A 13813-nucleotide genomic window follows, 5' to 3' on the forward strand; every position below is an offset into this window, starting at 1 on the left:
GCCCATACCCGAATGCAAACACTACCAAAAACACGTTGGGCCCACATTGTTTAATACGAGAGAGAATTCCAAAACGCAATTAACGAATTTATCCAAAACACAATTAATGCAATTAACGCATTTCCAAAATTGCAATTAACGCCTTTACTTTTATATTTATATGAGAGCCCCACGGGACTGCAACTAGTATATACATACTACGCATTAGAAAATTAAATGATCGTAACTCACCCTAATCATAGATTTTGATAGAGATGGTGGACCACACATCATCTGTAACATTAGGGGTAAAATGGTAGACTCCACCCTATGTGCATAGATTTGGGCTGAGATGTTGGGCCCCACTCTCCAAAACTTGAGGTGTAAAATGACAGTCCCCATCCTATTGTGACTGTGTTTTGGTTGCACATGAGCCCTTTCAGATAAATATCCCCCATGAGACCGGAAAATAGATTCTTGATGCTCTACAAGATCAACGGTCTTGATTTCACAAAAAATTTCCCCATGTAACCCAAAATTAGAGTCTTACCAATGATCCAAAGAGTTCATAATCCCAAGTCCAAAGCCCAAACTTCAAATGTTGGACCCCGGTATAACGCCCTATGACCCATAAATCCGGAGATATAACCCTAAACTCGACCTTGTATAACCAGTGAACTTACCATAGAACAGGTCTTTCTCAATCTCAGGACGACCATTTTCGCATGGAATTTTTTGCCCACACTTGAAAAACACTCGTGAAATCTCACGAAGACCCACACCCATACATCTCTCAGCGATTTCAGCATTACAGGTATCCCTTAATTCGGCCAAACGAAATCCCCTTGTTCTTCATGAGCTCTTTTCCTCCATCAATGGAGTTTTTTTTTCCAAACTCGAGGTTTTCTCTGTCACCATGTTCCTTTTTCCCCCTTTGTCAACAATAGAGAGCTTATGTCGGTTTGACGAGGTCACCTATGAGATATCTCTCTTTTGTTAGTTCGTCAAGATTCGATTTTTATCTGATTAAATCATCCAGATACATTGCTTATGGGACAAATGAAAATGGGTGGTGTTGATTTTTCACAGGAAATGGTCAGAGTGACAAAACTGCTGCTTTTATTTAATGGGTTTGAAAGATTTTGTTGGGTTTTAGTTATTTACCTTGGAATCCATTAAGATGGGTGTTGTTATTCTGTGGCTTTGAGATTAGTGATTCAGGATTTCAGTTTGCTCTGGATAAAGATTGGGGATTATTTGGTTGTTTTGCAGGACAAAAGGGGGAAAAAGCCTCCTTATTCAATTATGGACTTTAAGGGAGTTTAGTTTAGCTATTTAGTTTATTTTGGAATGAGTACTATTTTACTTCCTAAACATGTAGCTAGTGTGGTAAAATATCAGAAAGATCCTCTTAGAGCACTAGAAATGTTTAATTCAGCTGCAAAGGAAGATGGGTTTAAGCATACATTGTTCACCTATAAGTGTATGATTGAAAAACTAGGTTTTCATGGGGAGTTTGAGGCAATGGAAAATGTTCTTTCAGACATGAGAATGAATGTTGATAATGGACTGCTGGAAGGAGTTTATATTGGAGCTATGAGACATTATGGAAAATGTGGAAAGATCCGAGAGGCCGTGGACATGTTTGAGAGAATGGATTTTTTCAACTGTGACCCATCTGTTAAATCTTATAATGCGATCATGAACATCTTGGTTGAGTACAAATATTTTGATCAAGCCCACAAAGTTTACCTAAGAATGCTTGATAAAAGGATCATTCCTGATGTGTACACCTTCACAATTAGGATAAAATCCTTTTGTAAAACAAATAGGCCACATGCGGCTCTTAGGCTTCTTAAAAATATGCCTGAGCAAGGGTGTCAATTCAATGCAGTCGCATATTGTACTGTGATTGGTGGTTTTTATGAAGAGAATTACCAAGTCGAGGCACGTAATTTGTTCGATGAGATGCTCTCGGAGGATGTGTGTCCTGATATATCTACCTTTAATAAGCTCATACACACACTTTGTAAGAAAGGAGATGTCCGAGAAAGCAGACGACTCCTCGGCAAGATTCTGAAAAGGGATGTATCTCCAAATGTGTTTACTTTTAATATATTTATTCAAGGCCTATGCAAAGAAAGTAAGCTTACAGAGGCTATTTCTTTGTTGGATCATATGGGTAGGCAGGGACTAGCCCCTGATGTTGTCACATATAATACCGTTATCCGTGGGTTGTGTAAGAATTCCAAGGTCGTGGAAGCTAATAATTATCTGCATAGAATGGTGAACAAAGGGTATGTTCCCAATGATTTCACATATAACACAATTATTGATGGATATTGCAAAATGGGTCTGGTACAAAGTGCATGCGAGCTTCTCAGTGATGCAATTTTCAAGGGGTTTGTTCCTGACCGCGTAACATATTGCTCCATAATAAATGGATTATGCCAAGAGGGAGGTGTAGACAGGGCAAAGGAGGTATTTAACGAGGCTTTGGCGAAAGGTTTAAAGCCTGATGTTATCATCTACAATTCGCTAGTCAAAGGGTTGTCTCAACAAGGCCTCATCTTGCAGGCATTGGAGCTTATGAATGAGATGTCGGACAATGGTTGCAGTCCAAACATATGGACTTACAATACAATTATAAATGGGCTATGCAAAATGGGTTATGTTGTTGATGCTAATGATCTCATGAATGATGTCATAATGAAAGGATTCCTTCCTGATGCTTTTACCTTTAATACACTCATTGATGGGTATTGTAAACAGTTGAACTTGGATAATGCGATGGAAATCATTGCTAGGATGTGGACCCACGGTTTAACTCCCGACATAATCACTTATAACTCAGTGTTGAATGGCCTCTGCAAGGCGGGGAAGACTAATGATGTCCTGGAAATATTCAAAGAAATGGTGGCAAAGGAGTGTGTCCCTAATATTATCACCTATAACATATTAATAGAAAGCCTTTGTAAAGCACATAAAGTAAAGGAAGCTTTCAATTTGCTTGCAAAAATGGAAGGGGAGGGATTAACTCCAGATGTTGTTAGTTTTAGTACGTTGATTCATGGTTTTTCTGAGAGCGGCAATCTCGAGGACGCATACCAACTGTTCAGAAGAATGGAGAAAGTCGAGCTTTCCCCCACTACTGCTACATACAATATAATGATCAATGCATTTTCTGAGAAACTCAATGTTTGTATGGCGGAAAAGATTTTCCAGGAGATGGTCAATAAAGGTTGCCCTCCTGATGCTTTCACATATCGCATCTTGATTGATGGCTTCTGCATGACTGGTGATATAGACCAGGCGTACAAATTTCTCAGAGACATGATCCATCAGGGATTCATTCCATCCATGACAACATTTGGACGGGTACTCAATTGCTTTTGTGCGAGCCATAGAGTTGATGAGGCTGTTGGTATTGTTCACATTATGGTTAGCAAGGGTGTAGTCCCTGAAGTCGTGAATACAATATTTAAAGCTGATAAGAAGGAGGTGGCAGCACCCAAGATCCTAGTGGAAGAACTGTTAAAGAAGGGTCATGTAACATATTATTCGTACGAACTCCTTTATGATGGCCTTAGAGATAAGAAACTATTGAGAAAAAAGCATCGGATGAAGAATTCCTAAGATGTTTGTAGTTGGGTAAGTGGTGGTGTAAGGTATTTCTCAAGAGTGTTGGATTGATATCTGAAGAAAAAATGGTATCAGCTGCCATAATGGATGGTGTAGTAATACAGAGTTCCTTGAGTTGGTTGATGACTGTTCTTCATTTCTTTTGATAGATTGAACTATTTAATGCAAACAAACTATAAAACAAAGTTTTCAGGTTGACACCAAGATGCACATGAATCCAAAATGCCAAGCCTTGCGAGATTGATTCTGCTATTAGCACGTGGGCCCACCATAGAATTTGGGTGCCAAATTGGTATATCATAAAGAAGATCAGGTTAGTGTTGGCATACTTGTAGCTGCAAATTATTTTCCTTGTTCACTTGATATACAAGTATATTTTTGAAAATTTGACCAATAATTGTAAATTTTTTGGAGAAATTCTTTTTGTTCTTTTTCTTCCCTTTTTTTTTTTTGCATATCTTGCCTTATCTCTGTTTCCGCTGTGGAGCTTTTAACATCCGATTTGCTTAGATTCTTGTGAGGAACACCAATACTAGCCCTTCCCAAGGATGTGTCACTCTCCACCAGAATTTGTGTTAACCAATCAGTGCTTGCATCTTTTGAAAAAAAAATCTCAGGATCAACAGTACTTGAGGAGTAAGCCTTAGTTTCAGATGTTACATTTCATTGTCTGCATATATCTAGATGTTTTAATCTAGTATTCTTGGATGCTTCAGGTCCAAGCAGATTGAATAGAAAAATATCTTTTACCAAATAGCTGATGTTTTGTTGAGCTGCTGGTTTCAGAGGTAACTTTTCATATCTAATTTGATGCTGTCACATTCTGTCATATATTTTCGATTTGACGGTAAATCAGTAGTTACTTGTGGGGATTGCTCTTGTTGGTGTCGTTTGGGCTGCCTTTTTTCACTTTAAAGCTTCAATTTAAATGTAAAGTTTACCTTTTTAATTCAGCTAGGTTTGAATGGGGGAGATGAGCACTTGTAAAGGATGTTTAATCAGGGTTTTTTGGTGTAATTTATATGTGGTTTCTCTGTGTTTTAAATGCTCAATGCAGTCCTTTGCATATGTGCACATGGCAAGCTTGTTTAATCAAGGTTCTGAAGTGTTATTTATGCTTCTTCTCTGTTTTCTAATACACAACAGTATTCTACTGTTTTTTTGAACAAGTTGCTGCTGTTAACTATGCTATATATTCTGTCACCTAATACTTTTCAGGAACTTTTCAGGAGCATGAGTTTATCGTACGAATGTAATTGCTCTCATTCATATGGTTTGTCCAGGCTATTTTCCACCTCAAAATTTCAGCTTAATGCTGAACTTCTCTTTTTAATTCAGTTGGCTTCTAATGGGGTGAGATGAGTACGTAGGAAGTATGTTTAATCAAGGTTTTGAGCACAATTTTTGTAGTTTCTCTATTTTTGTAATACCCTAATATATTCCTTTGCACATGAGCACGTGGAAACCATGTTTAATCAAGGTTCTATGGTGTAATTTCTACTTCTCCTCTGGCTTGTATTAGCCACTAAAATATAATGTGAGTTTGAACAAATTGCTTACGTTATCTCCAGTATATATTCTATCATCACATGTTTTCTGGAGCATGAATTTGTAGCACGAATTAAATTTATAGAGAACAGGCCTGCCTAATCAAGCTTTTTCCTTATCTATTATTGATGTTGGAAATGCGTTAAATTGTTATTTTACTGCGCTATATATTAAGAGTGCTAAATTAAATGGCACCCTTGCAAAAACCATCCGCAAGGAATGCCCCATTGGATCCACATCACCTAATCACCTAACCCTATTTTCATTCCTTAACTCCTTATTTTTCAGTGCCGTTAAAAATGCAGTTGGGTGACGTGGATCCAATGGGGTGCCCTTGCAGCTGGGTTTCTGCAAGGGCTCCCTTTAGTTTAGCCACACAATAGAAGGGGGTTTTACTGTTCACTGGTACTGTGAACAGTCTCCCTTTCCACCCTGCATACATCCAACATGGCACCTGAAGTAAATCAGATTTCTTTCTGGTTCCTTAAAAACATCCCTTTTTATTTCTTTTATCTCTTGCTCTTCGCCCTCTTTCTTCTTCAAGAAATGTTCAAACATTTTCTCTTTCTCTATTTCTCTTCTTCCCCTTACTTTTCCTTTCTTTTTCTCTAACTTTTTTTTATTCTTCTTCTTCTCCTTTCTCGGCAGCCCTCATAACCACACCTGCTTTCCTTTGGTCTTTCTTCTCGCCTTCTCTGCAATCACGTTCACAGCCCGTACATCCTGCCTCGCAGCATTCGCGCACCTATGGTCATTTGAAGATCAACCACAGATCGCCAAGCCGCTATTGCATTCGACGGCCACTACCCACTTCCTTACAATACTCTCTCTCTCTCTCTCTCTTATGAGTAAGGTAGTGGGAAAGAAGTTCAATAAAGGACGACCCCCTCCTTTAGATCTCCAAAAGCACAACCTCTGTCAACAACTTCAACAGTAGTAAAAACATAACCCTAATCCTAATCCCATTTTTTGGAGTCCTGCCTATAACCCTTGCCCAAATTCTCAATGCTGGTTGATTCGCCGGAAGCCTAACACTGATGGTATCACAGAGAGAAATGATGGCGAGATGAAGGATGACAATTCAAGCAGGAAGAGGAGGGAAAAGAAACTGGAGCTGGTCCTAATGCTTTCCACCGCTGTCGGTGAATTCCTCGTTGGCATCATGGTTGACGCATCACCACCAGTTGAGCAGTTCTCGCAGTGGATCCGATTTGGGATTGTATGGCTTAGATTCGAATAGAGAGTACGAGAATGGGACACCGCTCAGGAAGAGAAGGATCGATGGTGTCGGTGACGGTGATGAATCCATCCCCGGTGATGCGGATTTTGATGCTGGATCTAATGTTTGCGTAAAAGTGATATTTTGCTCTATCTCTCTCTGTCTTTTTCTCTCTTTTGGATTTGGAGATTCATGGATTCTAAAGATTGCGGCGCTTCTATTGGTAAAGGGCACCTGATTTTTGAATTTTCTTGATCTTTCAAGTCATTGTGGTTTTGGAAGGAGAATCTTTACCTATTTGTTTAGAAATTCTCTTCTTGGTTTGTAGGTCTGCTTAAATTTCTAGAATAGGAAGCTCGTGGGGTTGACTTTTCATTTTAAAAAAAATAAATTAGCTCAAAGATCTTTTATCGTTATTAATTTATTCATTGCTTTTTATATTCTTGTTTGGCTTTCTATTTCTTGACAGTTGATTATTTGATCTCGACGATTCAATTTTGTGTTTTCCTTCCCTTTTCGTTTTAGTTTCCTGCTTTTTGTTGATTCTTGCTATGAATAGGTACTTACTATATTGTTGTCTACATTGATTTGAATTAAAACTTTACACATTTGAGTTCTTTATTTGAATTTAGTAATTACTCAAAAAAAACTTCTGTCAACCATCTATCTTTTTATTTTTTCTGCTGGCAATTGATTTTTGAGAACTTGTTTTAGCTAGCAGAAAGACATATTTCTGCTAAGAAAGCAACGGATTCTCCTCTAGGTTTAGTTTTGATCATTTTTATTGCATAAAAGACTTTAAGGCACAATTGTGTACCTATTTATTTACTTCTTTTTTTATTTGTGAATAAAGCTTCGGACAAAAAGTTGTTTTTTTAGCCTCGACAAGCGTCAAAAGTACGTGGTATAGATATTTTGGCAGCTCCTTACAGATTCTTTGGACTTTTCCATTCTTCTTAAATTTCATTGTGGTTGTGGGTTTGATGTGATTTTCTAATGTACCATAGGAAAGGAAGGTATGGTGTGTTCTCATAGCCAATGGATCCAAAAGTGGTTTGTTTTTGAATTCATGCATTTATGTCTAACATTCACTGAGTATCTTTTCCAATTCTATATGGAAGTATTGAAATATGGCTTCAACTGTCAAGGGAGAAGTGGATTTTCCATCAGAAGCTGAATTGTGCATGTTTGTTGTAAAGCCCTCGGAATACCATGAAGTCATAGAGCATCCGATGGATTTCAACATTGTGAATAAACTATCTAGTGGAGCTTATGCCACATTGGAACAATTTGAGGTTAGTTAATATGCATATGCCATTGGACTCATTTGGCTCTTGAACCACATTTTTTTGTAATTTCTCATTTCTTAATATGTGTTTGGTTTGATTATGGATTGATCGAGACATGTATGAAAGTATGAGTAAAAAAGGGTTCTTGCATGGTCTTCTTGCTACAAAAGTTAATTCCTTTGGAATAGGAAAGGAACATTGTTCATGAGCATGGGTTTTATTTTTTAGTCGAGTGCCATTATGCAACTCGGATAAATAACAGGTTTTGAGAAAGTTCATATGGGAACACTATATTTATCTCATAAGGATTCCAGATTTCCTTCAATCCTATCTTATGCTCTCTTACTGTTGGCTCATTGTTTTTAGCTACTTTTAGATGGTTTATCGTTTATTTATAGGTAAAACAATTATTAATGGTTTCAAAAGTTCCTTTTTTTTTACTTATATCACGTTTGAATGGAAAAGGGATTTCCTAAAGCCATTTCTTTTGATTTCGTGGCTTACTAAGTAAAATATCTGTAGATATCACACACTCCCAACTCCGTTCAACCCTTCTATATCTTTGATATTGCAAATGAGATCAATCGTGTCCCCAACCATAATGATCTATGTAGGAACTACAAGGCCGAGGTAATCAAAAGAAACCAATTTCTCATAGATCTCATTTTCTTTTGATTTGGTTGGAAGAACTTCTTTTATCATTGATATAGGAGTTGGTCTTTTGGTGTTGTTTCTATTACTGATGAACTTGAAGGGTATGGAGATGGGTACTATCTTTTGTTTTTTTGTTCTTTTTATGTTGCCGAAGAGTGTAAGGTCATTTTGGTCATTACGTGTATAAGTGAGGGTATTGTAGTCTTTGTACTATGTTGCCCTATTTTGGGCTCTATATATACATCATTACATGGGAGAGCTCCTTAGTGGAGAATCTCACCATCTTCTCCCTCACTCTTCTTCTTCTCCGTCTCTTCCTTATCCCCACTTCTAACATGGTATCAGAGCAAAGAGCCTAAGGGAAAGAAAGAGGAAAGAAGAGTCATTTCCACTCTATCTCTCCATCTCATTCTCATCAACATAGTATCCTGAAGACGCGACGAGACTCCTTCCTCATTTTTTGGGTTTCTCCTCTCTAAATCCTAACTCCATAACCCTCAAACCCTAACCTCCATCTTGTGAACCCCTAAACCCAAACCCCTTTACCATTTGTAAATCCACCATTTTTCCAAAAAAAAAAAAACACACAAAAGTCCCCTCTTGTATATTCTTTTGTTCCCTTTTCTCCATCCATAAATCCATTTCTTGTTCTTTCTCTTGTTCTAAATCCATAAATCTTTTCTTTTCTATATTGTAATCCATTATCGGTTTGTTTCTGGTTTTCTAACCCTTTCTTTATGGTTTAAATATTTTTTATCTCTCATTCTTTTGTGTTTTGAGTCTCATCCCCCCTTCTACTCCATCCCAATTCTTGTTCTATCCCTCTATATTCGTTGTTTCTTATGGCGTTTGGGTTGATATCAAAAGTGCACACCGAGTGTTAGTTAAAATCTCCAAGAGGGATAATGTGTGTTGAAGGTCGTCTTTTTGTTGCAAGTTGAAGGCCTTCGGCCTCAACTTGAGGGGGAGTGTTGAAGCCCTCATGTAGTTCCATGGATGGAGTGTGTTGTATCCTTGTTTTATTGTTGTCTTGTTCTTTCCATAGTCTTCTGTGTCTTTTGTGTTGATGTCAAAGGCGGACACCAAGTGTTTGATAAGATGTCTAAGAGAGGTGTCGTGCCTTGAAAGTCCTTTTTTTGTCGTTGCAAGTTGAAGGAATTCGGCCTAAAAACTTCAGGGGAGTGTTATCATCTAGTTGTGTTAGTATGTAGTTGTTGGTGCTATATTGTCTTAGTGTTGTCTTGTTATTGTCTTGTGGTTTTGGTGTTGTCTTATTGTTGTCTTGGTGTTGTCTTTGTTGGTAGTCTTTTAGTTGGTTGTTTGGTTGTTGGTGGACAAGGGTTGTTTGGTTGGTTGTGGTTAGTTGTTCGGTTGGTTGTTGGTGTGTGTTGAATGTTGGTTGGTTGTGTTTGTGGTCGGTTTGTCGGATGGATTGATCGTGGTTGAGATCATAGTGGTTGTTGTTTAGTTGTGGGTGTGTTGGTTGGTTGGTTGCGGTTGGTTTGTGATCATTGTTGGTTGAGTTGGTTGGCTTCTTGTTGGTGATTGGTTAGTGTTTGTTGATGTTTGCTGGTTGTAGTGGATTGTTGGTTCATTGGTTGGGTTGGTTGGTTTGTTGTTGGTTGTTTGTGGACTCGCTTTGCGAGTCATGTTGTTGATGCTTCTACATAGTGAGTGCACTTGCTCGACGTAATTTTACACCTTTATTGTTGTTGTTGTTGTTATTGTAGTGGATTGCATTGCAATCCACATTGTTGGTGCTTCTACATAGTGAGTATAATTGCTAGGCGTAGTTTCACGCCTTTGTTGTGGTTGTAGTGGTTTGTGTTGCAAACCACTTTGTTCGGGCTATATGCCTGGTCGTTAGCATTACTTTCGGCCTTGTCGTTGTTGGGGCTATATGCCCGGTCGCTAGCGTTGCTTTCGGCCTTATCGTTGTTGGGGCTACATGCCCGGTCGCTAGCGTTGCTCTCGGCCTTGTCGTTGTTGGGCCTGTATGCCCGGTCGTTAGTGTTGCTTTCGGTCTTGTTGTTGTTTCTCCCAGGCGACATGCTGTGTGGCCGTCGTTGGTTGGTTGTTGTGGTGGGCTGATCTTTATATCGCCCTATTGGTTGGTTGATCGTCGTTGGTTGGTTGGTGGTTCTTCTCATGGCGATGTGTTTTTCAACTGATATTTACTCGTGGTGCTTCGCCGTTGCTCAGGTGCGTGCCTTTGGCATGCTTATTTTGTTCAAGGATCATTGTTGTTTCCTGCCGAGGCGCTTCCATTGCTCATTGGTATGCGGATTTGTTCGTCGTGCTTTGATTCAAGAGAGGGCGCTGTTGTGATCGCTCTCATCGCTGTGTTGATTCTGGGGAAGCTGATCTTTGGTGGCCATTGAGCATGCCATTCTATTCAATATGGCCTGTTGCTATGCTTTTTTTGTTATATATTTCATTATGTATTCACCACACTAGCTTGAGGGGGAGTGTTACACCAAGCTGACTGTGTGTATGAGCTTATTGTACCTTTTTTGTTGTATGGTCTTTTTTTGGTGTATGGCCTTTGTAGCAAGCTGGAGTTCCATAGTATATACATTCCAGCTTGAGAGGGAGTGTTGAAGAGTGTAAGGTCATTTTGGTCATTACGTGTATAAGTGAGGCTATTGTAGTCTTTGTACTATGTTGCCCTATTTTGGGCTCTATATATACATCATTACATTTGGGAGCTCCTTAGTGGAGAATCTCACCATCTTCTCCCTCACTCTTCTTCTTCTCCGTCTCTTCCTTATCCTCATTTCTAACATATGTATATCCTTGAAAGGGGTTTGATTAATTCTTTCATGGTTGGTGGTTGTTTTTGTTTTTCCCTTAAAAAAGAGGTGATGTTTGTTGTTTTTTTCACTTATGTCCTTGGAGTGGGTTAGAATAATTCCTGCGTGGATTGTAGTGTGTTTTTTTACCAAGATTTGAGCTCCATGGTAATTTTTCATTGAATGGAAAAAAGGTCTTCTCAAAGCCATTTCTTTTAATTTTGTCACTTACTGAGTTAAATCCTTGTGAATATCATGCGATGTTACAACTCTGCTCAACCCATCCGCATCTATGAGATTGCAAATGAGATCAATCTCAGCCTGAACCATTATGATCTGTATGGGTAATACAAGACCGATGTAATTGAAGAAAACCAAATGAGAAAACCAAATTCTCATATCTCATTTTCTTTTCATTTACTGGGAAGAACTACTTTTCTAATTGTTTGGTGCTGTATTGCATGAATACTTTGCCTCCTATGCTGAATCCATGTCGACACGTTTTGACATGCATTTTGGACATGGATTCGAACGGGACACGGCCGGATTCTTGTCGCAACCATGTCCCACATAAATTCTGTTTGTTTCTGGTGAATCCAACATATCGCCGTCTCTTTTAAAATGTGAATCTTGAATATTTTTCCTTTAAAGACGTTTTCTTCCTGACTGTTATTTTAATAAAAGCACAGCCCGTCCTCTCTTAGTTTGAGAGAATTTTGCGACATCGTGCCATCAAATTTGTGACCAAAATACCCATGATAGATCTGTTTGATTCACAAAAGACTAAAATGTCATTAGATGTGAAAATATGACAAATACCTTGTGAAAGACCAAAATACTTGTGATGCTCAGAGAAATGTTTTGATAGGGAGGGTCCACAACTCAAATCAAACCCATGCATCGGGTGCGGCCCACCATTTTGCCGTGTTTTGATAGGATAGGTCCCAATATTTCCACCTGAGCCCATGTGTATGGTCGGGCCCACAATTTTAAAACATATTGATCGGGTGGGCCAATTTTTTTACACGCATACATAAGAAAGCTGGTATATATAGGAATGATATTCCCACACCCTTGATTCAAAACTTATTATTGATTGTCATGGGCATTTCGGTCTTTTTACAAGGTAATTTCTTTAAAAGGTAATTGATTGATGGTCATTTTGATCTTTTTTCATTGAATTTAAATAACAACCACAGATATTTTGGTTACAAATTGATGGCATGACCTCATTTGCAAAATTCAATCAAACCTGGCGATTCTATTTGCAAATTGTCAAACTACAAGACTTTGTAGTCAAATAAAGGAAGGGGAAAGTATAATACTTCTTTTGGAAAAACCCCTTCTAAATATTACACAGTAGCTAATTTCTACACTTGGACAAATGGAAGGCAACACGATCGAAAGACATAACCAGATCAGATTATATCTGTATGTAAATTACTCATACCTGCTTTGCTTGGCTGTAATGACCCGGAATTTTTATTGCACGGATCGCTACGGGCAACAAAACATGTTTATTCCTGTAATTACACAGCGGAAGGTTAAAGTACATCCTGAATTTACAAAATCTCAAGTATGGCATATTTAAAACATTTTTACATTTGAGGAGATTGACTAGGTTCATCATTTCCGTATTTCCTCAAGTTGCTTTCACACTTCTCATAACTAAGGTCCCTCATTGACAAATACTCCCGTATCCAAATTTTCAAATCCTGGTGGGAAAAAGTGGGTTAGGAGAGCAGGTATATAGAAGCTTCGACAAGTAGCTGAAATCAATAATAAGAGACAGTTCTATAAAAATGTGCAGTATTTTGTATAGAACATAATGTGAATTTAAAACTATTACTAATTGGATTTTTTATAGAAACAATTTAACTAGATAGTAAAACAAACCATTTAAAGTCCAATAGTTTCTAACTGTTTCTATTTCTGAAGTTTCCTGTAACGATCCGTCTCACCCTCGTATTCTCTACTTTGGACTTGGCCCTCTTCCGCTTTTGGGTAAGTCGACGGCTCAGAGGTACAAACACGTCACACGAGAGAGACTATCACACATTTACCTCTTCCATTTCTCATTTTCGTTCAGACTTTTCGTGCATATGAAATCCAACATTTAATTTCATTTTCCAGAAAATACATTTCATCATTTTGAAACAAATATGATTTGATATTTTCTAAATGTAAACAATGAATATTCGAAGTAAAACAGATAAGAAATATCTGAATAAAACAATATATAATCATATCCCCATCACTTTCATTGAGAAAAGATACCAGTCGAGTCTAGCTATCACCTGCCTTATCAAACTTGAGAAGTGGAAACTTGAAGATGCTTGACTTTGAAGATGACAACGATCAGGGAGAACTGATTCTCATAGCCTTTTCCTTTTTCTCCCTCTCCTCCATTTTCTTTCTCTTTCTTCCTTTTCTCTTCCCGACTGCTCTATTTTATAGGAAAAAATGGGGGGAATAGTAACATGTGAATAATTTTAATGCATAATAACTGCTATTTTTACCAGGTATTACATTGGCCGACTCAAAAATGGATTGCAATCTCACTGAGGACCAAAAAAATCTCGAGGGAAAAAAAATTTAGCTGACACTAACTTGCCAATCTTTATTGGCTTCTATACAACTTCACCAAGCACATTATTGAAATTTAGTGTGATAGTTGTCTTCTTGCTCAT

General features: G+C 38.1%; 1 protein-coding gene across 4 annotated transcripts; it reads left to right on the plus strand.

Annotated features, from left to right (window-relative positions):
- Window positions 1–558: 558 nt before the first annotated feature.
- Window positions 559–7834, plus strand: LOC143848535 (Pentatricopeptide repeat (PPR) superfamily protein). Of its 4 annotated transcripts, none has more exons than XM_077357487.1 (3): window positions 559–4257; window positions 4338–4409; window positions 7537–7834. In XM_077357487.1, the coding sequence occupies exon 1, from the start codon at window positions 1330–1332 to the stop codon at window positions 3613–3615; it is 2286 nt and encodes a 761-aa protein (XP_077213602.1). In that variant the 5' UTR covers window positions 559–1329; the 3' UTR covers window positions 3616–4257; window positions 4338–4409; window positions 7537–7834. The 4 variants fall into 4 exon arrangements, with proteins under 4 accessions (XP_077213602.1, XP_077213601.1, XP_077213599.1 ...); XM_077357486.1 differs by lacking the exon at window positions 7537–7834 and adding an exon at window positions 5818–6634; XM_077357484.1 differs by lacking the exon at window positions 7537–7834 and having other exon boundaries at window positions 559–3934; window positions 4132–4257; window positions 4338–5778.
- Window positions 7835–13813: the final 5979 nt, after the last annotated feature.

The sequence above is a fragment of the Tasmannia lanceolata genome, unplaced genomic scaffold, assembly GCF_043159265.1.
Source record: "Tasmannia lanceolata isolate RefF3 unplaced genomic scaffold, GAP_Taslan_0.1 ptg000016l, whole genome shotgun sequence".
NCBI lineage: Eukaryota > Viridiplantae > Streptophyta > Magnoliopsida > Canellales > Winteraceae > Tasmannia > Tasmannia lanceolata.